Source organism: Herpailurus yagouaroundi, unplaced genomic scaffold (assembly GCF_014898765.1).
Source record: "Herpailurus yagouaroundi ecotype Mexico unplaced genomic scaffold, PumYag 100, whole genome shotgun sequence".
Classification (NCBI taxonomy): domain Eukaryota; kingdom Metazoa; phylum Chordata; class Mammalia; order Carnivora; family Felidae; genus Herpailurus; species Herpailurus yagouaroundi.
The window spans coordinates 55,544,051-55,566,332 of NW_024412391.1; the positions used below are offsets into that span (position 1 = coordinate 55,544,051).

The 22,282-nt window shown below is 35.1% G+C and overlaps 1 protein-coding gene across 10 annotated transcripts in view; it reads left to right on the plus strand.

Annotated features, from left to right (window-relative positions):
- Positions 1–22,282, plus strand: part of DGKB (diacylglycerol kinase beta) — a 750,184-nt gene that overhangs the window by 262,485 nt on the left and 465,417 nt on the right. For all 10 annotated transcript variants that reach the window (XM_040472539.1, XM_040472542.1, XM_040472540.1 and 7 more), the window contains 2 exons: positions 8,694–8,767; positions 12,353–12,427. In XM_040472539.1, the coding sequence (XP_040328473.1) occupies positions 8,694–8,767; positions 12,353–12,427 (149 nt within the window). The remainder of the gene's footprint in view (positions 1–8,693; positions 8,768–12,352; positions 12,428–22,282) is intronic.

The following is a 22,282-nucleotide window of genomic DNA, read 5'->3' on the forward strand; positions in this document are numbered from 1 at the left end:
AGACACGGTGATAATATCTTACGCCGACTAAGTAAGTGAATCTTCTCAATAAACATATTAGATAACTATCCTTAATTTTCTCAATAAACATATAATGCATATCATCATTATTATCATGACTTTCAAAATGAGGATACTGATGTTCAAAGGCAAAGTTATTTCCAGGGCCTCCCACTTAGTCAGTGGTAAAGCCAAAGTTTGATAAGGACAGTCTGACTCAGAGTTTATGTGTTTTACTCCTAAGATACCTGGCCTCCTTGGTTAACAAAGTTTAACAGGTATATAAATGCTAACTTCTTGACCGACTTGTTCTGACTACCTGCCTTTCTCTGTGGACATATTGCATCTCACAGAACAGATAATAACTTTTCTAAATTTTCTTTAGAGTGTGAATTTATCAGGTAAAGTTGTTAGTCAGGACAGGGTAGACACCGGCCTTATAAAACAGGAGTAAATAAATACCTTAATTATTGTCATCATAGTTTTTTTGAATTTTAAATGTTGGTATATAAGTCATGTGCAATAGTCTTTCACCTCAGCAGTATGGACTAAAATTAATACACATGGGTATTCACATAATTTGGGGGAAAATAGAAAAAAATGAAAGAATAAATTATTGGATAGCTAATGCAAAGTAGAAAAATAAACTTTGTTGTGAGAAGCAACTTAAAAATAATAACATGGTTATTCTTTATCAGGAAAGATAAAAAGATATGCCAGGAAGTTAATTTTTCTGTGAGTTTAAAAAAATGTGTATCATGAAAAAGCATTGAGTTGCAGGCCAGTTTGCAGAGAAGTCCATGACAGAAGAGATCTACCCTGCTTAAAGAAGACTATTAATCATAGTTAAGCACATTCATCTTACTTCTTTCCAGCTAACCAGCATAATGATCAGGATTATTATTTCTAATTAGAGGAAGTAATAGATCATGTATAACCTTAGGATGAGTCTCATTAATTAACCCGGGTCCTAGGGGACTTCAAATAGAGGTGGTTAGGCACTCTGTCTTTGTCATCGCTCATACCATAGGTTTACACTTAATACATATGATCGAATGTAATTGAAACTACAATTTCTAACACGCACGAGATGTAAAAATGCAGTAAGTATTCGCATGTGAACAAATAGGTGAAACAGAACCATGGTTTAAACTGTATTCAACTGAAGTTTCCTTGTCTCTAATTATTGTCTGAGAAGAATTTCCAAATTAAAGGATCACTTGAGAACCAAAAAGTCGTTTGTGATACTCAACACTAGAAAGAACAGGGAACCTTTATATTTAAACATGTAAAACTGAGCCAGTGCCATGCCCTGCCACAGTGCTTCTCCCTGTCCCTACTGTCTTTCTTATTTGCAGTATCTCATTCTTTTAATTACCGAGACTGTAAACATATATATATATATATACATATATATACACACACACACACACACACACACACAAATACACACACATCCATGTGTAGTATAAATGACTTTATAGTGTGTGTATACAATTAATTTCCCGTTATTTGATTGGAGTGTGTGTGTGTGTGTGTGTGTGTGTGCGCGCGCGCGCACGTGCGCACGCACCCCTTGACTACTTTAGGAACCTCAAGCCACTTGGCTCTTCCATAATTAGCTCTTCATTGTCATTTTAACTCCCTAAGTCCAGAATTATTACTCTACACTTTAAGTAATGCAACAACCTTTAAACTGAGTTCCTGTTCCCATAGTTGTAATGTGCTAGCTTATCAATAATATGGAAAAAATGGAGCTCCATATGAAGTGTCAGGACTGAGAGTTAGAATTGTCTCTAATATTAAGTAACATGGCCAGATTTAGCCTCATTAAAGTGTGATATTTGAGTAAAGACTTAGGTGAGATCTTTAGTCTGTGGATATCCAGCGGATGGGCAGCCCTAAGGCAAGTGCATGCCTGGAAAGTTCTAGAATCAACAAGAACAACTGCCTGGTTGGAGCAGCGTGAGCAACATGGAAACTGGTGAAGACTACTTTAGAGAAGCAAGAGGAGCTAGACGTACAGAGCCCCCAAGGCCAGTATAAGAATTCTGACTTTCCCTCTGAGAGAGATGGAAAAATAGAACATGATCTTGACTTAACTGTTGAAAGGCTTACTCTTGTTGAGAATGTTAGGGACCAAAGAGTCTAGGTTGGAGATTTTAACTAGGTATTTAGGGTTTGTAGGATAAAGGTATGTCCAGAGTAGAGCACGAGAAGTGAAGAGATGGATTCTCCATATATTTTGAAGACACAGGCAACAGGATATGCTGATAGATGTGTGTAGGGTTTATTACAAAGTAGAAATTAGGTACATCTTTAAGATGATTGGCCCATTCACCTGAAATGATGGAGTTGCCAGTGACTGACATGGAGAAGGGTCTGGGTCAATAGGTTTTAGACAGAGATTTCTGATACTGTTGGACATCTAAGTGGAGATGTTAAGTTGGCAGGCAAATAAGTGAATCTAGAATTCAGAGCAGAGGATAGATACACATTTGGAAGTGAAAGTCATATTGATGGTACTTAAAACCATTAATATGAAATGAGATTACCAAGAGGGAGAATAGACAGAGAAAGGAGTCATTAAACTGGGACCCAAAACCAGTCTGAGTCAAGTCATGCCCTTTAATATTTACTATATGAAATGACCCCATTATGTGAGTAAGATTTCATGGGATTAGCTCTCTTCTCTATAGAGAAGAATCCAGTATAAACTTTCACATCCTGGAATGCCCTTTATCCAATTTATAACCATTCTTCAAGATTTCAGTTATCTTGAGCATTTCCTCCCTTTGTAAATATTGTCTTTGTTATACCATATTTCCTACTGCATTGTATCTTCAAAACTTGTCTGAAAAGCCCAGGGTTCTGTAGAGAGATGCCTCAAGCACAATGGTGGGACAATGGAAGGCTGAGGATAGGGTCAGGGTTCTTCTGAGCTTCAAACAGAGCAACTGGCTTTTCACCTGTCTTATCTATTCTTCCACTTAAGATTACTGCAAATGCTATAGAAATATTTACTTCCAAGAACAAATCAGTTTAGGCTCACAATTTTTTTATGTATGTATATTTTGGTTTTCCCTCCCCTTCCACAAAAATTTGTTAGAAAAGGGTACAATATTTTAGGAAGGTAGTAAATCAGTATGTAAAATAACTTGGGGCACCTGGGTGGTTCAGTCACTTAAGCATCTGACTTTGGCTCAGGTCATGATCTCCCAGTTCTTGGGTTCGAGCCCCACATCACACTCTGTGCTGACACCTCAGAGCCTGGTTCAGATTCTGTGTCTCCCTCTCTCTGTGTCCCACCCCTTGCTCACTCTCTCTCTGTCAAAAATGAATAAACATTAAAAAAATTAAAGAATTAAAATAACTGAATTTTACATCTTTAAAATTTTGTATGAAATAAAAATTGAAAATTCATGACATTAAAAACTATATTAGAGGGGCGCCTGGGTGGCGCAGTCGGTTAAGCGTCCGACTTCAGCCAGGTCACGATCTCGCGGTCCGTGAGTTCGAGCCCCACGTCGGGCTCTGGGCTGATGGCTCAGAGCCTGGAGCCTGTTTCCGATTCTGTGTCTCCCTCTCTCTCTGCCCCTCCCCCGTTCATGCTCTGTCTCTCTCTGTCCCCAAAATAAATAAACGTTGAAAAAAAAAAAAACTATATTAGATATAGTTCAAAGAGAATTAGTAAACTAAAGATTGATATATTAGTGCTATCTAATTCTTGGATTCCTTTCAGGTTTTACCAGTTGTCCAGTAATGGCTTTTATAACAAAAGCAGCTAGTACAGAATCATGTTAACTTCCCATTTTTGACAGACAGTTGTGTTATGTTCATGTTCTTGTGTAAAGGCAAATCTAAAGTAAACAAGAGTGATAAAATATCATCTTATCAACTTAGTCTCAATTGGTTCAGGAAAAAATGTTATTTGAATAGTCCTTTTAATTTTTCTGTAAATTTGGAATTATTTTAAAGTATAAAAATAAAAATATCACTTCAAAATATACAAAATTAGTGTAAGATATTTCCATAAAACTTTATTCATCAAAATCAGATGTATTGAGTTTCAGAAACAAAGAAAAACTTTGTATTCTTTTAATCTGCTTAAATTATTTTAAGTATATATGATTTACATTTCAATACAAATTAGTTCCTCTAGTCTGAATTCTGAATTTGATAAGTTAGTTCTTACCTGATATTGACCTCCCAGGAAAATAAAATGTGGGATCAAATAGATCGGATTAAGTAATTAAAATATCACGTCTAGTAATACCTGTATTTTTTTCCTGGTTTCATACTCTTCAAGTTACAAAAGGATTAACTAATAATGAGTATCCCCATTCTCAATAAGGAGAATAACGTAATGTAGAATAAAATAAGATACAGATTCTCTTCAAGAATTTTGATATCAAGTCTCTGTTCTTCACTTAGGGTCTAGAAATATTAACAAGTTTGATGAAGTATGAAGTTTGTATGCCTGGTTCCATCTATATTCAATTCTGTGTCCTTGTGGATCTTTCATACCGGTGACAATTAGGTTCTGCAGCACAGAATGGAGAAAGAACAAAAACAAAAACAAATAAAACATAACAGTGGTTTAGAGAAGTTAACCATCAATTTTTCTTTACTGTAAGTAAAGTCTAGAAGGAGGATCTCCAGAAGTATGGCTAATAAGACAGTTCCACATTTTTATCAGGGCTGGTTCTATCTTTCCTGTCCTCCATCTGTGGCATCATCAAGGTCACCTCATTAGCAAAGATGGCTGCTGGTCCTTGGAATATCACATTTCATGCTGGCATCCAGAGGAAGATGACTAGAAGCTGTTACGCTTCCTTTCTAAAGAGCATATCTTGAGTTTCCACAAAACACTTCTGTATCAGTCGCCTTGGGCTGCTGTAATGAAGTATCATAGATGGGTGGCTTAAGAGACATTGATTTATCACAGTTCTAAAGGCTGGACAGTTCAAGATCAGGGTGACAAGTTATATTTCATTCTGAGGGTTCTTTTCTTGGCTTATTGGTGGCTGCCATCTCCCTTTGTCCTCATGTTACCTCTTTGTGTGTGCAGAGGCAGGGGTAGATCTTCCTTTTTTAAGGGTACTAGTCCCATCATGAAGCTCCCACTCTCATCTAACCTTCCTTGCCTCCCAAAGGTTCTCTCTCAGGGGCGCCTGGGTGTCGCAGTCCGTTAAGCGTCCGACTTCAGCCAGGTCACGATCTCGTGGTCCGTGAGTTCGAGCCCCGCGTCGGGCTCTGGGCTGATGGCTCGGAGCCTGGAGCCTGTTTCCGATTCTGTGTCTCCCTCTCTCTCAGCCCCTCCCCCGTTCATGCTCTGTCTCTCTCTGTCCCAAAAATAAAATAAACGTTGAAAAAAAAAATTTTCAAAGGTTCTCTCTCCAAATACCACCACACTGTGGGGTAGGGCTTCAACATAAAATTGGGGGAAACACAGTTCAATCCATAGCAACTTCCAATTATAGACGAAACCTAGACACATTTTTTTCTACTTAGACTATTTATTTGCATGCTTATATGGCAAGACACCAAAAGTTACACCTTCCTAAAACTCTTCAAAAGAAATACATATTCAAATTCTGCAAACAGCAGCAATAGTTTCCAAGGTACAGGTATGATGGGAAGGGCCAGTCTTTCAAAATTTTGCCCAGGGCTCTTTCGATAAAGATGAAGAGAAGTAGAAGTAAATGACAGTGGCAGTCTTTGACAGTAAGATGCTGCTTCTTCTTCCAGGAGTATCAGTGCACAAAGTAGTTGTTATTTTTAACATGTCGGACCTGAAAATGATCATGCTGGACTATAGTTTTGGTGCTCTCAAATTTAGGAATTCTATCTTTGGTCTTCTGGCCCCCAAATTTACTCTGGTGGGTTGGTATTCTTATAGTAACAAAGTGTAGCCAGATGTTAAAGCTTTTTGAATAGGGGCTTGAAAAACATGCTAGATTTGCTTAAAACCTTGACCTTTCCAGTGTAACACCATTAAATGATCCCTTCACACCAGTGTCTTTGTGGTGCTGGTGTTTAATCACATATTATCCCTTAAATGTAGATTGTGTTACCTCAGGAGTTTATCTAACATCATTATCAAAGAAGCTGTGTTCCGAGGCGCCTGGGTGGCTCAGTAGTTAAGCTGCCGACTTTGGCTCAGGTCATGATCTCTCGGTCCGTGAGTTCAAGCCCCGCGTCGGGCTCTGTGCTGACAGCTCAGAGCCTGGAGCCTGTTTCAGATTCTGTGTCTCCCTCTTTCTCTGACCCTCCCCCATTCATGCTCTGTCTCTCTCTGTCTCAAAAATAAATAAATGTTAAAAAAAAAAAAAAAAGAAGCCCTGTTCCACAGTGCCAGGTAACTGATAAATAGATATCTCAAGTTTTCAGTATTTTATTTGTATTTAGTCTTATTTCATAAGCCTACTTTGTGATACAAATATATACGAGGAAAAAGACTGCTAAGTGATTTTATTCTTCCTGTATTTCCATTTGGCATATTTGACTTTTGTGCTTACAGAGCATCCCCATTCTTCTAAATTTGTTCTTTATCTTAATTATCTTCTATTTTCTAATCCATATGACCTATTTATCCATTTACCCACCTCTAAAAATAACATATACATTTTTTTTGTATTTTGAGATCCTATAGACTGTATTCTAGTGGGATATTTATTTGATGGTAATAATGTGCACCTTAGAACACAGTTGTTCTATAGCTTGCTACTAACCTTTATTTGATAAATGGTTATGATGCCTTTAAATGTTCCATTATACATGTATTTCTGAAAGGCATTCAAAAATATTTAAAAATACATTGTAAATATTTGACCCAGTGTGAATTTAATATAATCTAATTTATTTTAATAGAACTGTAAGCTGAATGTTGAGTTTGGAGAAGATCATCTTAATGAGTGTTTCGGTTCAGACTTAATGTTGTGCTTGAAAACCTTTATTTACCTTGAGATTCTCACCCTTATTTAAAAATAAGGAGTAACAATTCAAATTAGGTGCAAAAATAAAAATCCACATCTGTTACCATTACTTTTTCTGAATGTGCAAACTTCAGGAGTTCTTTCTAATTCTATAATAGGATAAAAAAATAAAGGAAATTGAATATAAGTCTTTACATAAAGTTGTGTTTGTGTAGTTTCTTTATTCTAGCTTTTAAATGAGGGGAGAAGGGCACACACTGCAACCTAGGAGGCACTGTCTATATGTTAATTGATTGAACACGTTTGCTACAGGAAAGTTACTACAAATCCACTTTATATGTCTTATCTCCTACCTAGATTACAACCAAACCAGGAACAAGGAACCCTTGTCCTCTTTACAGAGGAAAGCAAAACAGAGACAGATACAATAGATGAAAGTGACAAGTTGAGTAAGAGTAGAAGAATTAAGAATATTTTACTCAGCCTTCTGTAACTAATGTGAAGATTTTAACATTTTTCCAGTGCCTATAATCACTGGAAAAATTACAGTTCACTTAAGATTGGAGGAAAGTGTATTAGAAGAATATTTTAATTTCTGTTGTTTGAACAAAAAGGAAGAAAGGATATCATATGGTAACATGGTTGTTTTTTAAGTGTCTCATTACATATCTTAGAATACTTTCTGAGATAGAAAAAAAAAAAACAGCAATAAAGGATAGCCTGAATCTACTTTCAGAAAGTAAACTGATCAAGAACTTTTCAGTTTAATATCAAGAGGGCTCCAGTAGTTGCATATTTTGTTACTAAATATTTTTTGTCAAACTGTATTTAGACAGAATTTTTATAGTGGTAGGTTGAATAGGAACACATGCATTTAAGAGTCTACCTATTAACATTGAAGTCAGGCAAAATGCAAGAATTCTTCCTTACCATCCTATCAAAAAACAGCTTTATCCCCTTCACACCAATAAAGTGCTATCATTTTATTTGATTTATTTCTCTTCATGGTATGTTTTACTGCTAACTACATATTTGTTTGCTTATTGTCTATGTCTCGACTAGAATATAAGCTGCACTAGGACAGGCAATATTTTCTTGTTCAACCAAGAAATCAGTATCAGTATATAGTAGGAGCACAGTCAGTCTGCGGATTCCTGGTTAGCAAACAGACTTGATTCACTGGTCTTCTACTCCCCAGGCAGGGAAAGAAAACATTGAGGAAAAATTGTGTACAGGGGAGCAGTTAGGCTGAAGGAGACCTCAAACCATCTTACTGAGATTCTAGTTGGCAAGAGATTGGGTAGATGGATTCCATACATGCCACAAACCTCTACAGGAGCTGTCATCTATAAAGTCAGGGCTGTCTATAATTTAATCCCTTTATTTTCTTCTAATCGTTTTCCTCCCACTATCTTCTGTTTCATTCTGTCTGGTTTACTCACTGTCCTGCAAATTGTACCTTTTGTTTTCATCTCATGGCTATTCAATCACCATTCTTTCTTCATAGCTACCTTCCTCTCTGCCCTATACCTAGCTGGACCCTACCTGTCTCTGTGGTGTGGATATGCCTGTTTGATATAGTAAAAACATAGGGTTCAATTGAGTTGTTAAACAGATCTATCTCTCCACCCAAATTACAGAACGGAAGAGCCATATTCTTAAAATTGCTAATTGGTATTTTATGAAATAGAAATTACAAGGGTCCTTTCCATACATAATGCGAATAATTTGACCATCTATCCAAATTTCTTCTAGATTACTCCTGTTCCTGGTACTCATCCACTTCTAGTTTTTGTGAACCCCAAAAGTGGTGGGAAACAAGGAGAAAGGTATGTTTTTAAAAATCAGGTTCCTTTTCTATGTCATATGTATGTAGAAGATAAACTAAAATTGGAGTGTAAAGATACTTAATTTACTTTTATCTATTTTTATTTTTTTTAATGTTTATTCATTTTTGAGAGAGAGAAGGACAGAGTATGAGAGGGGGAAGGGTAGAGAGAGAGGGAGACACAGAATCCGAAGCATGCTCCAGACTCTGAGCTGTCAGCAGAGAGCCTGATGCGGGGCTAGAACCCACGAACCGTGAGATCATGACCTGAGCTGAAGTCGAACGCTTAACGGACCATGCCACCAAAGTACTCCATAGAATTACAGTGTAAAGACATTTTAAAGCATTATTCACTATGGTTTGCAAATTTTAATGTGAAATAAATAATTCTAGAGTCAATGTGTAATATATCGATATGATCTCTCCTTATTCTTATATAGTTCAAATTAATATAATAATGGCTTCTTATAAATATTTTTATTATCAATCTTGGGTATCTGAGTTCTCTCTACCCTATCACCCCTAGCCCTTAACAAAGAGCTTTGCATACAACATGGCTCCATAAATAGTGTTGAATGAAAATTGGTTCTCTAAGTGGTCAACAAGGTGACTTCAGGTAAATTATCACTAAGTAGTGAGGAACAGAATTTATATTCAGCTTCTAGATAAATTGTATTAAAATGATTTTCTACATGTGAGTTTTTGTAGTACGTGATGCCATATATCCTTAAGGAAAACAATCTGAATTATAATCTGAATTATAATAAGTTTCATTATCAGGTGTCTCAGCATTCTGGCAGACAATGAAGAAGTTTCATTTTTGTAATACATTAATGATTAAATCATAATAATTAATAAATATCTGAAAATCCCATTGAAGAGTAAATCTTATGTCCTTATAAAAAGGCATGTCATAAACAAAAATGCAGTTGCGTCTGCTATAATTTCTAGAAGTCTTTACTTATCTCAACAAAAAAATGAGATGAAAGCATCCATACAAACACTATGATAATAAAACAGAAATTTGCATTGTGATTCTCATGGTAAGTGGAATTGTTTTCATGGTAAATGGAATTTTATAATTTCTTTTCTTGCCATCTAACTTTCCAGCTTTCTTTTAGTGAAAAGAAGAGTGCTATTCTTTTTCCAATCAACAAAATATTATTTCTGCTTAGAAAGTTTTGTTTCCTTTATCAACATGTAGTTGTATATTTTTTTACTCTGCTAAACATGATAGAAATTATTTTAAATTACTAGTGGCTTAATAATTAAAAATGGTTTTATTAAAGAGAACAGTTACCTCACTTTTAGAGATACAAAATCACAATTAAATAATTAACTAAAATTATTTTCTCCTTTACTACGTACAGTCTGTCAGCTTTATATATTATGGATGTTTGCAAAAAAAAAAAACTCTTTATATGGAATTAGGTAAGCATTAAATTCATGTTGGAAAGTAGAGATAAATGAAGTATGAAGAGAAAGAAAAGGTATATTTTCAAAGGGAAAGCATTCCTTTCATTTTAGGAGAATATGGATCATGCATGATGACCTTAAGTGAGTATCTGACTCCCCCTTATCCCATTAAGAAAAAAACTACATAGATAAAGTCAGAAGTAAATTAAACTTAATGGCAGGAGGGATGATACTGCAATGCTCCTAATTTTTGTGAATGAAGAAGAATCATCTTTCAGAAATAATGATATTCCATTCCGGGTTTCCTTTAAAAATAATTGGTTTTTAACTTTGATATGTTAGATAACTCGCAAAAGGTTACAAAATTATATATTTACACAAAGTGTTCCATACCAGTCAACAGGTGTGAAAATGTTCACATACCATTCATTCATTCATTCATTCAAACAACAAAACCTTAGTGAATCCAAACTCTACTAGGAAGTGGGGATAAAAGACCCACGATATAGCCATGCAAGGAGGCAGGCACAAACAGATAAACTGCAGTACCCCAAGATGAATGACAAACTAAAAATGTCTAAAATAAAAATGCTGTTGAAGTTCAGGGAGAAATAGCTATCTCTGAAGACTGAGAAGTTTCTTTGGACAGGAAGTAGCTTTTGAGTTGCTTGTGATATAGTAGATGTTTGCCAGGTGAAAAAAGAGCAATTTGTGAAGGGGTGTGGTGTTTTTTAGGGAACCAGGAGATAATCACTGAGATTAAAGTTTCAGGGAAATGAGGGGAAAGGTAAGGCGTAACCTATTTTAAATGTAATAAAATATTCTGTATCATAAATAACTTGACACTTGGAGAAACGTTTCATCCTGGAAACAACATGACTGTACTTAACCAGCACTATGTAAGAAGGCTGGATAAGCAAGAACTTTATAGAGCTGGTGAGACAGCTTGCAATCCTGAGCTAAGGTAGTGACAGAGAATAACCAGGTTTGATTGACATTACTGATAGCAGGTGCCAAATTGTTCTCTCATTGGGTTCAGGTGCTGGGGAAAAAGAAGTACCAGAAGTACCAAGAATGAATCTTAAGGTCTTTCTTGAGACACTAGATCATGTAATTAATCAAGATCTAGAATGTGAGATTATTGCAGATTTGGGAATGGAGTGATATAACAGATATTACACAGTGAATTTGAAGAGTTTCTATCAGGAAACATAGTATGAATGTGTTTATAAAATATATGATAAAATTTTCCCATGTATGTGAAATCTAACTTTAAAAAACTAAATATATGCTTTTAATTTCCGTATTTCATTTAAGAATGCCAATATGGGATGTGTATCTACTTAGAAATATTTGTACTGCATTTGTTGTACGATGATTGATTTCTTTTAGAAAAAAATTATTTAATATGTGCCTGTTGAGGGGCATCCGGGTGGCTCAGTAGGTTGAGCGTCTGACTTTGGCTCAGTTCATGAACTTGCAGTTTGTGAGTTTGAGCCCTACACTGGGCTCTGTGCTGACAGCTCGAAGCCTGGAGCCTGTTTCAGATTTTGTGTCTCCCTCTCTCTCTGGTCCTCCACCACTCACCCTCTGTCTCTCAAAAATAAATAAACATTTAAAAAATAAACAAAAAAAGTGTGCTTGTTGAAACAGTTTAGCAATTGTGTGAGCTGACTGATCAAGATGATTCTTAATGTGGCATAATTAAGCAGATGAGGTCACATTCTTTGATTACATATACATACAGCATGCCCAGTCTCATTTTATATGTGGGATAGTTTTCACATTGATTAGCTTGGCTCAATAACCTGTAAATTTCATAGGACTCCATTAGGAGAAGGTATGTTAGTAATTTTATTCTGATATTCTTAAAAAATATATTTGAACTCTAATTAGCCAAATAATATTCAAAAGCAGGATGGAGAATATTCTAAATGTATATGCATATTTAGAATGCAAATATCATTCTTTCTATTATAAACTATATTACTTGTATATTGGCTGCTAAGCCTCTTTTCAAAGAACCCTAAGTTCTTATAGAAAACTGTATGTCTAATATTATTAATGTAAAATTTTTCAAATATATTTAGTTACAACCATCTATATAACTATTTAAACATTGGGGAGTGTCACTCAATTTCTTTTTTTTCCCATATTTTCATTTTTATAGAATTTACAGAAAATTCCAGTATCTACTAAATCCTCGTCAGGTTTACAGTCTTTCTGGAAATGGACCGATGCCAGGGTAAGTCCAAGGAAAATATTGTTAACGTTAACTCGTTTAATAGTAATTAATACATCAAGCAGCCTGATGTACCTAGAGACAGTGTTATTTGAATACACAGCCAGATTAGTATACAAAAAAAAAAAAGAAAAGAAGAACAACAACAACATTGAATATCAACTCTATAACAGTAAGCAGTGCAGATGCTATTTTTCAAAATAGTCTGTTTCCAGCACATATTTTTCCCTTTTAAGTACCGTGGAGTACTGTTACTATCACCGCTAATCACATACACTCGCTTGCTGGCTGCCTAAATATCCAGACCATCTGTCTGAAGAACTACTGCCTCTTCCTTTCCTTGTTACATAGCGAATGGAGATCTACCATAAAGAAGCTAGCTCACAAAGAATAGAAATCATAACATGATTGTTTCCTTTACTACTTGCAAAATCTAGTGACTATCACTCTTTTCCAAGATACTTTATTCATAGGTAAGGGGTAGTAAAATACATTTATTTTTTCCAACAGAGCCATATGCTTTTGATACGCTGAAGTCACTCATCATTAATTTGGCCTAGTTTACTAGTAACTTCCACTGACCTGTTTTCTCTCCCAACATGAGAGTAAACCTTAGACCAGATGAGGTGGTAAGAGGCTTTATAACGCTTACATGAGCTTCTTTTGAAAAAAACAAGAACAACAACAATAAAAATACATCAGTGTGATTGGAATAAGTCTTCCAGGTTTTCCTCGGAAACCAGAAACCAAATATTGAAATTGGATGGTTTTAAATGCTCAGAAGAAAATGTATACCGTTGTGTCTTATGTGAAATAAAGGTAAATAATACACAGCTATTTAGCACAGGCACCCTTAATATATTCATCTCTTTCTTCCACTCCCTGCTACCTGTTGTCCAATGCCAACTGAGCAGTGATCTGTAGAACCTCCTTGCTGTCAAAGGCAGGATCATCATAAGCATTTAGTTCAGAACAGTGTCTTTGTCAAGATCCATACTCCAGGATCTAAAATATCATGATCAGATTTTTGGCTGCCTGAGCCACATACAGGAAGTCCCAATAGAAAGAAAGCGAAGCAAAGTAAAGTCTTGCTATTAACAAGGAAGCTTAGTCAGGGTGGCTCTTTTTCTCGTTCTTCAATATTCTCTAAATTTTGAAGCAGTAGCTCTTATTCTGCAAGATTAAGCAGTGATGTATTCAAAAATTTAGCCATTCCAGGGCCTCTTTAGTTCTATCTAGATCAGTAAGTCCAGGATTTTCCCGTATTTCATAATTAAATGCAATGCCCACTGACTGCTAATTACAAACCTCTGTGTCTTCATTGCCTTTTTCTCTAAAATGAGTACCTGCCTCATAGAATAATTATAAAGTGAAATGGGATGATGCTTATGAAGCATATAAGACTAGGCTTACTACATATATCCACAACTAATGTTATTTATTATCAGTACTATTTACAGTAATTAGTTAATAATTACATGTTTGTAGCGCCATATCAATGTACTGCAATAATAATGATTTTAGCCTTGTTTCCTCATTTCATTTTTTCCTATTCCACTTTAAACATGTACAACATGTTTCCTTTCACTCTTTCAATTTTAGCCATCATATTATCCTGCACTCTATTTTAATATATTGAAAAAATAAAAAATAATGTGTGTACTTCTGAAAATCTACACTCAATAAATATTACTTAGAAAATATGTTAACAGCCCCACTTCAAGCACTAATACTCCTCACGTATTACCACTTCAAATTGTGTGTATCCTCCCAAAACTTCTTACGGGAACATAAAACCTAATGTATATATGTGATGTATTTACATATAATATATTCATATATATAATGTATTCATACACATATATGTTGTATAGATGAATAGATTTTTTAATGTAACTTGAATATAGGTCTTTTATTGCTCTGCAGCTTGCTTATTTTTTACTCAAAAGCATACGATGGATGTTGTTTAAGTTGAACAGATATTGATCAGTTTCATTATTTTGAAGAGATGTATATAGTATTCCATAGTTTTGTTCACTGTCCCATTATTGATAAACATTCAGATTGTCTGTGCTTTTATTACCAAATATGTTAAGTTGACATTATTACCAAATATGTTTATTACCAAATATGTTAACATTATCACCAAATATGGTTAGGTTAACATCAGTTTATTTATGTTTTTGAAAGCATATTCAAATATTTTCATAGAATAGGTTGATAATAGGTAGAATTGCTTTGTTGAGAATATTTTCCATTTTAATTGTGTAAGGTTCTGCCAAGGTTCTATACAAAAAGCTTGTATTGAATGATAATCCCAGAAGTAGTATATAAGGCTTATTTCCCACCATGTTCTTTAAATTGACTATCTTCAGTAATTTCTATTTTTGCCCAATGTGACAGGTGAAAATATATTTGTGTAATTTTTATTTGCATGCCTTTGATCAGTTACAAAGTTGGACATGACCTTAATTAGACTGCTTTTCTATGAACAACAGAATGAAGTTACTCCTAGAATTAATTGAAAAATAAAAGAACTCTGTTTTGTTAAAGATAGGGATCAGGACAATTTGAGGGCATGGAGAAGCATGTATAAAGGACAAAGTCCGTGGGAATTATTGCTGAGAGGAATTGGTTCCAGTTGCTTTTGGTATTCTTATATCTCTGCTCAAGATTCATATACCATGGAGAATTATATTTATTGGTTTCTCTTGTTTCCCAAGGCACAGCCTTGACTTGTTTAGGATGGGCCATCTTGACTCACAGCCCTGTCAAGGTTCTATCTAAATGGCTTATTCCCTCAAAGATACATGAGGATCCTATAACCTGAGGATGACAGGTGAATTCTCAGAGGGAATAAGCAGTAGGTGTTCAGCACAATCCAGTCATTGGGTTGTCCAATATCCCTTCTTTTGTGAACATATTTATTGAAAAACAAAATTATACCATTCAGTATATTGCTGTTACTAAATATACAACTGAAAACACACATTCTCCTAAAATGTAGACAATGCAGAGTCTCATATATCCCACTCTCCATCCTGGTTTGCTGGAAACATCTGTGGAGATGACTTTTTTCTCCTCTCTTTCTCTACATTTGCACTTAACATACAAAAATGTAAGAGGAAAGTTAAAATGTTTAATATGAATTTAATGGAATGATGCTTTTAATAATAAAAGGAATGGGACACATGTAAAGTCTCTGTCCCTGGTTTTGTAACTGGTTGAAAGTTGTAGTTGAAACTTAAAACATTTCTCCTGCCTATATGTTTTTACCCAGTGCAGTTACCTGTTTTTCCCTTATAGTTCTGAGACATTGGTAGTATTGTTTCTATAGGACTGAATTAGTCTTTCATTGACCCTTACTGAAAGACATGGTGGTATATGACAGTATTTGTGTTAGCTATCAAATATTTCCAGGTTTCTTCCCAGGCATTGATTTTAATGTACTTCCTTTTCCCTTGCTATTTAGAATGTCCATATGGGTCTCTCACAATAAACTATGGGCAGAAAGTAGATATTCCATGCTTTCTTTTCCTTTGCCAGAGCAACCAGCAGTATTCTAGATATTGGCTCTTTTGTTAGCTTGTATCACGGAGTAAAGAGAGGGAGAAAGAAAAGAGGGAGACACACACACATCACCTTACTCATGACCCCCATTGAGTGGAGGATAAATAAGCCCCTGTAAGGTGATGTCTGTAAGATTTTGGGTTATTAGTTATTATATGTAACCTGGCCTTTCATGACAAACCAGTGATAGGGGAGAGATCTTATTAGTAGTCTCTATTCCCATTGTACAGCCACAAACCTATTTCTACTTGAGAATCAGAGTCAACTACATCAGTTGACACCATATCTTTTTTGTTTGTTTGTTTGTTTTTGTTTTGTTTTGTTTTTGCTTGTTTGTCTAGTGGTGTGAAAAGCCTCAAAATGTTCAGGTGTCAATCTTAGCTTCTAATTCACTGAAAACTGTATTGTCTCATATGGCAGCATTCTTTGCTGAGGTGTTAAAACATCTACATGATGATAGTTCAAAACCAAGGGTATGGGAAGCAAAATTTTTAAAGTGTATGGTACGAGTCAGTGTTCTTCAGAGACAGAACCAATAGGTTATATATAGAGAGGTTTATTATAAGGAATTGGCTTACCTGCCATGGGAGACTGACAAGTACAAAATCTAGAGTTGATGTTTCAGTCTGAATCTAAAGGCTGGCAAGCTGCTTTAGAACCAGGAAGAGCCAATGTCCTAGGTTGAAGGCCACCAGGCTGGTGAGTTCTCTCTTTTATTCTGCCTTTTATTCTAATTTGACCTTTACTTAATTGGATGAGGCCCACCCACCTTTTGGAGGGCAATCTCCTTTACACAGTCTACAGTTTAAGTATTAAGCTCATCTAAAACTCTCTCACAGAAACATCCAGAATTATGTTTGATAAACTATCTGGGTACCCCATGGCCCAACCAAGTTGACCATAAAATTAACCATCACAGTGAGTCTTAAATATAATTGTAAGTTTAATCACGTAAGTTTAATCACTTAAGTTTAATCACCCTTTGGCCCCAGACCATGTTTTTTTTTTTTGCAACATGAGTAAGCATTGTCATTTAGTTTAGACCATGTGCTACATCGGTTTCTAGTACACCATTTAAGTGTCCCCACTGATTCAGTGACTGAGTCTTTAGTAGGATATTTGAGTGTTCTGTTGACCAACTGCTTCTGCCCAATAAAACACAAGATAAGGATTTCAAGTCTTAGGAGCATCAGCCTACAGTCTTTCCTCTTTCTCTGTGAAAGGAATTTTTTGAGAGGAGATAGCAGTATGTGACACACTATGGTAGTGTGTGAGGCATTCAGTAACTCAATTGCTATAACCATTGACAGAAACATAATGGGAAGGAAAAGTAAATCCAGTTGCTAGAATAAATGTCTAGTGCAGTGAGGCAAAAGGCTGCAGTGCCATTATGGAAGGAGTCAGATGAATTTAGGCTACTCCTAGGTAGTTTGAGTCCATTGAAGTAAATCAACACATTGGAATTCACTCATCGGTTTCTTTGATGACAACTTAGCACTCCTGAGTCTAACTACCCTTCTTGTTTAAGATAAATTAATGTTGTTTATCTCTTCCATCACCTCCACTCCTACCAACATGAACATGAATCTTTTTCCGCATACTCATTGGGAATAACTAAGATTCCTTTGGGTCATTTAAAGTCCCAACTATGGGTTCATTCTGAGAAGTTCACTTATATAAGTTTTCTTGCATCACTAATTCTCCATTATTATCCTTTCCAAGTCCTTTATCATGTAAGACATCTTAGCAGTGCTGTTGAATTGTTGTATTTCATAAACTTTGGTCAACATTCTGTCCAGAAAAGGTAGACAACAAATTTTATTGTTTAAAATACTGCCCTCTGGTCAGCTGGCATTCTTTTCTGTTCCCAGATTATTCCCCCTTCCACAGGAGTCTACTTCATGTTACTTCTGATATATCATGGAGAGGCCCTGGCAAACCAGTTTCTTTTATCCTTAAAGAATGAGAATTAAAAAAATGCCTCTGAAGGCGGGGGTGGGGGTGGGGGTTGAGGCAGTGCCTGGGTGGCTGAGTTGGTTAACTGTCAAAGTCTTGATCTCAGCTCATGTTTTGATCTCAGGGTTGTGAGTTCAAGCCCCATGTTGGGATCCACACCCATCCTGGAGCCCACTTAAACAGAATCCCTATGAGGACACAGATATGGGACACTCCTTTAGAGTGGTGCAGAGTTTAGGCAGATTCTGATTATCTGGGGGTGATATCAAGCATTTGAATCTCTTAAAATCTCCCCAGTTGATTCTTTGCAGGCAGCATGGAGAATCACTGAATAAATAGATCAGTTACTGTATAATAGGTATTATAGTCCAGACTGATATGGCACAATTGGGGTAATTTCCCAATTGAATTATAATAGTAGTACATTCTTAGTAATAAGCCTTGTGCATTACCATGTTTGCAGGTTGTCGCATATGGATGAATCAGTAACCCATAATTATCTCTTTAGATCAAAGTTCAAGTTCAAATTTCAGAGAAAAACTGTCTCATTGGCCTGGCTTTGGTCACATGCCTATTGTTTGATTCAATACAGTTGGTTTCCTTGTTTGGTGTAAGTACCAAAACCATTCCCAGCAGTATGTTTCCCCATAATCGAATAAGGCCAAAAGAACAGATGCTCCAAACAAGGTTTTTTTTTCTTATGTATACCAAAGTGTTATATTTCTTGTGTAAAGCATATGCTCTTTTATTTGCCCATTTTCCTTTTGATTTATTTGTCTTTTTTATGTTCATTTTAAGATCTCATTGCATAAATATTAACACCATCATTTTATATGTGTTGCAGATGCTTTCTTCTAGTTTGCTCTGTGTGCTTTCAATTTTTTATTTTCTTCTTTTTTTTTGTCCATATAAATATTCAAAATTTTATCTACTAATTCTATGCAGAACGATGTCTCTATTTTATAAGCTTTAGAAAACTCTTTCCTCAAGTCGAAATTATGAAATGTTCCTGTATATCTTCTTTTATTACTTTTACATTTTGTTTAAGGTTCTGACCTTTAATCTTTAAAGATTGAATTTTCTCTTAGAAATGCATTGAAAGATATGGATTATATAGACATGGAGCACATTTTCCACCTCAAAATGAAATGTAATTGTCTCAACGAAAGCTGTTCATTAGGCCAACTCTTTCACCACTGCTTTGACATAATTTCATATATGATGAAATAATATATATGTTAGAGTATTGCTGCCCTTTGCTTTGCTTTGTTGGTCTTTTGATGCTAAGGATAGAACATTTTATATACTCTATCTCCCTAAATATTCTCTCAAAATTTAGTGACATTTACTCTTCCTAGTTTGTTATTGCCTCAAGTAAAAAAAATAAATAAATAAAAATAAGGGCACCTGAGTGGCTCAGTCAGTTAAGCATCTGACTTTGGCTCAGGTCATGATCTCATGGTTCAAGGGTTCAAGCCCTGTGTCGGGCTCTATGCTGACAGCTCAGAGCCTGGAGCCTGCTTTGGATTCTGTGGCTCCCTCTCTCTCTCTGCCCCTCTTCTGCTCTCTCTCTCTCTCTCTCAAAAATAAATAAACATTTAAAAATTTTTTAAAAAATAAAATAAAATAAAAAGGTTTGAATGAAATTGCATTGAATTTCTAGTTTCTTTTGGATCACCTTTGAGAACACTCTGTTTCTATACCAACGCCTGCACTGTGTCCCCAGTGGCAGACCAGTACTTCTATGGAAGAACTGTTTCTCTGTTATTATCCTGGAGAAAAATGCCACTGGTAACTGCTCTTGATGGGGACGCTGAGCAGGCTATGACTGACCTGCTCACTTGTTGTAACTTCTGCCCCTCCTATTTCTAGCTGTGCTATCCCTGATCATGGCTTTGTTACCAGAGCTGCTTTTGCAGTGGTTCCCTTTCACTGTTTTACGTTGGGAACTGTTCCATTCTGTAAGGTCTCTCTACTAAACTAATATTCCTTGTGATTTATTCTCAACTTTGTTTTTGGTGCATTACTTTCCAACTGGTATCATAGATGTACTTAAAATAAATTTATTTTGTCTGCCACCATGAGCTTGCAGTTATTCATTCTTTTAATTCCCTTTCTTCCCCATTTTTTCCTCCTTACCACACCAGTCTGTAAAATCTTTATGTATGCATCTCTTCTCTCATCCTATCTTTATTTATTTTTTCTTTTCTAAAACTTCGTTTATAGAGTAGAAACTTCTTGATGTATTGGAGCTCTGCTAATCCTTAGTGTGAGTTATTTAGTAAATATCAAACTCTTTGGTCATTTCCCTTTTTATCTTAAATTGTTTTCAAGACAGAAGTGGATATTTGTTTTTTTGTTTCCATTATATCTCCTTATATAAATTCTCTCTGATTCTATTCTATTAGTGGTGTCTAAAATTAGTATCTATGTCATAAAAATGGTTTCTTCCTGATAATGCATGTTGTTATCTGATTGAATACATTATTTGCAGGTGTAAACTAGTTGGAAAAGATGAAATATACACTATATATATTGCTTTCTGGTCAGAGAATGAGGAGGTGTTTTTTTCCTTCACAACACTGAAATGAATATGCTCATCTTGAGCTGTTACAACAACTGCATATGCTAATGTGGCCTATATAAAGTCAATATCAAGTTTTTGCGTACTTGTGACATGGGTTTTTCCTTTCTAACTCTAAAGCTTTGTGAAAGTACAAATGGTTTATTTTAGTCTCATATCATCCCTAAAATATTCTAGGAAAAAAATCAAGTATTTATTGAAATGAAATAAAATAGAAGATAAATCTTTTAAAATCATGTAAATTATTTTCCAGATTGTTAGAATAATTAGGTAGAATGATTTTTTTTTATGAAAGGTGCTATATATAGAAATGTTTGGTTTCACCTACCTGAACTAAATGCAAAACATATACAATATTAAAAGTAAAAGTTAACAGTCTACAGATTCTCATATTCCAAGTATGCATACTTGCATAGGGAAAAATTTTAATATATTTTCCTATTACAATAAATGTGTAACGTAGGAAAGATTAACAGATTCCACGAATTGTATTTACTACTTTCATAATTTAAGATATAACTTTATGTAACAAAATTTCTACCATATTTTATGTAAATAAAATCCATCTTTAATCAGAACCGATGACCTACTACATATGTCTCTTGTTATGAAATCTTGTTGTGTCAGGGAGCTAAACAAAAATCCTCAGAAGGCTGAGGAAAAGATCATAAAAATTCAATCCAACTCTACTGGAAATATCCAGAAAAATAATGTTGCTGGTTGTAAAAAATTGTTGGCAAAGTAAAAATAAAGCCCTTCTCTCACCCTTCCAGTCCTTATGATTAATCCTATTTTATGATGATTTTGTGAGCTACAACCCATCAATTAAATGTGTGAGCTTAATGCTGTCTTTATCACTAGAGTAAATGAGTTTGAAGTCAATTTGTTATTAAAAATCTATGGGTAGTAAAGGTTTTTATATTTTTTTATATTAAAAATCTATGGGTAGTAAAGGTAACGAAACAATGTGCTCCTACAATTAACAAAGTCATATAATCACCTGCCTTAAAGAAGAACTCCCCAATTTGGGGTATTACAACTTTATAGTCACTTTCCACATATATCAGCAAATGAATTATGACTTGAAAGATGTTGAAAATACTGAACTTTTGTTATTCATCTCACAAAGAAAGCAATACTCGTTGGCTGAATAGCAGTTATACTAGAGACCCATGTGATTCTAAATTCCTTGAACACTCTAAAAAGAACAGTTTCACATGAATTGGCTGTTAGAAATAACCAATTCATTTATCTATATGCCTTAACCTGTTTTTTATTTTATCACATGAAAGAAAAGTTTCTAATAATTACCAAACTAGTTTATTTGAGTATTCACAATTTGCTAACCTGCCCAGTGTCTTTTCTGGTACAACTTTTCCCATCCACCCCAGGCAGTTAAAGGACACGTCCCTACTAATGAGTGAAAATGAGATAACTCTTAGTAGATATTTATGTCAGAATCTTTTAAGAGTGATGATCATATAGCTTAGTCCTATAATTTAATTAAAAGGAATAACAGTAGGCAGTGTGATCCATACCAAAAATAGAATAACGATGCAACAGGTAAGTAAAAAGTAAAACATAGCTCAATAATCACAACAATGATAGTGACATAAATTGAATCAGTATATATTTATTAAATGGCTAACAGATGTGAGGAACAAGTCTTAGAAGTGCCAGTCCAGTTTGAACAAAGAGATAACAGTTTCTACTCACATGGCTTTATGTTTCAGTGGAGGAAGACAAAT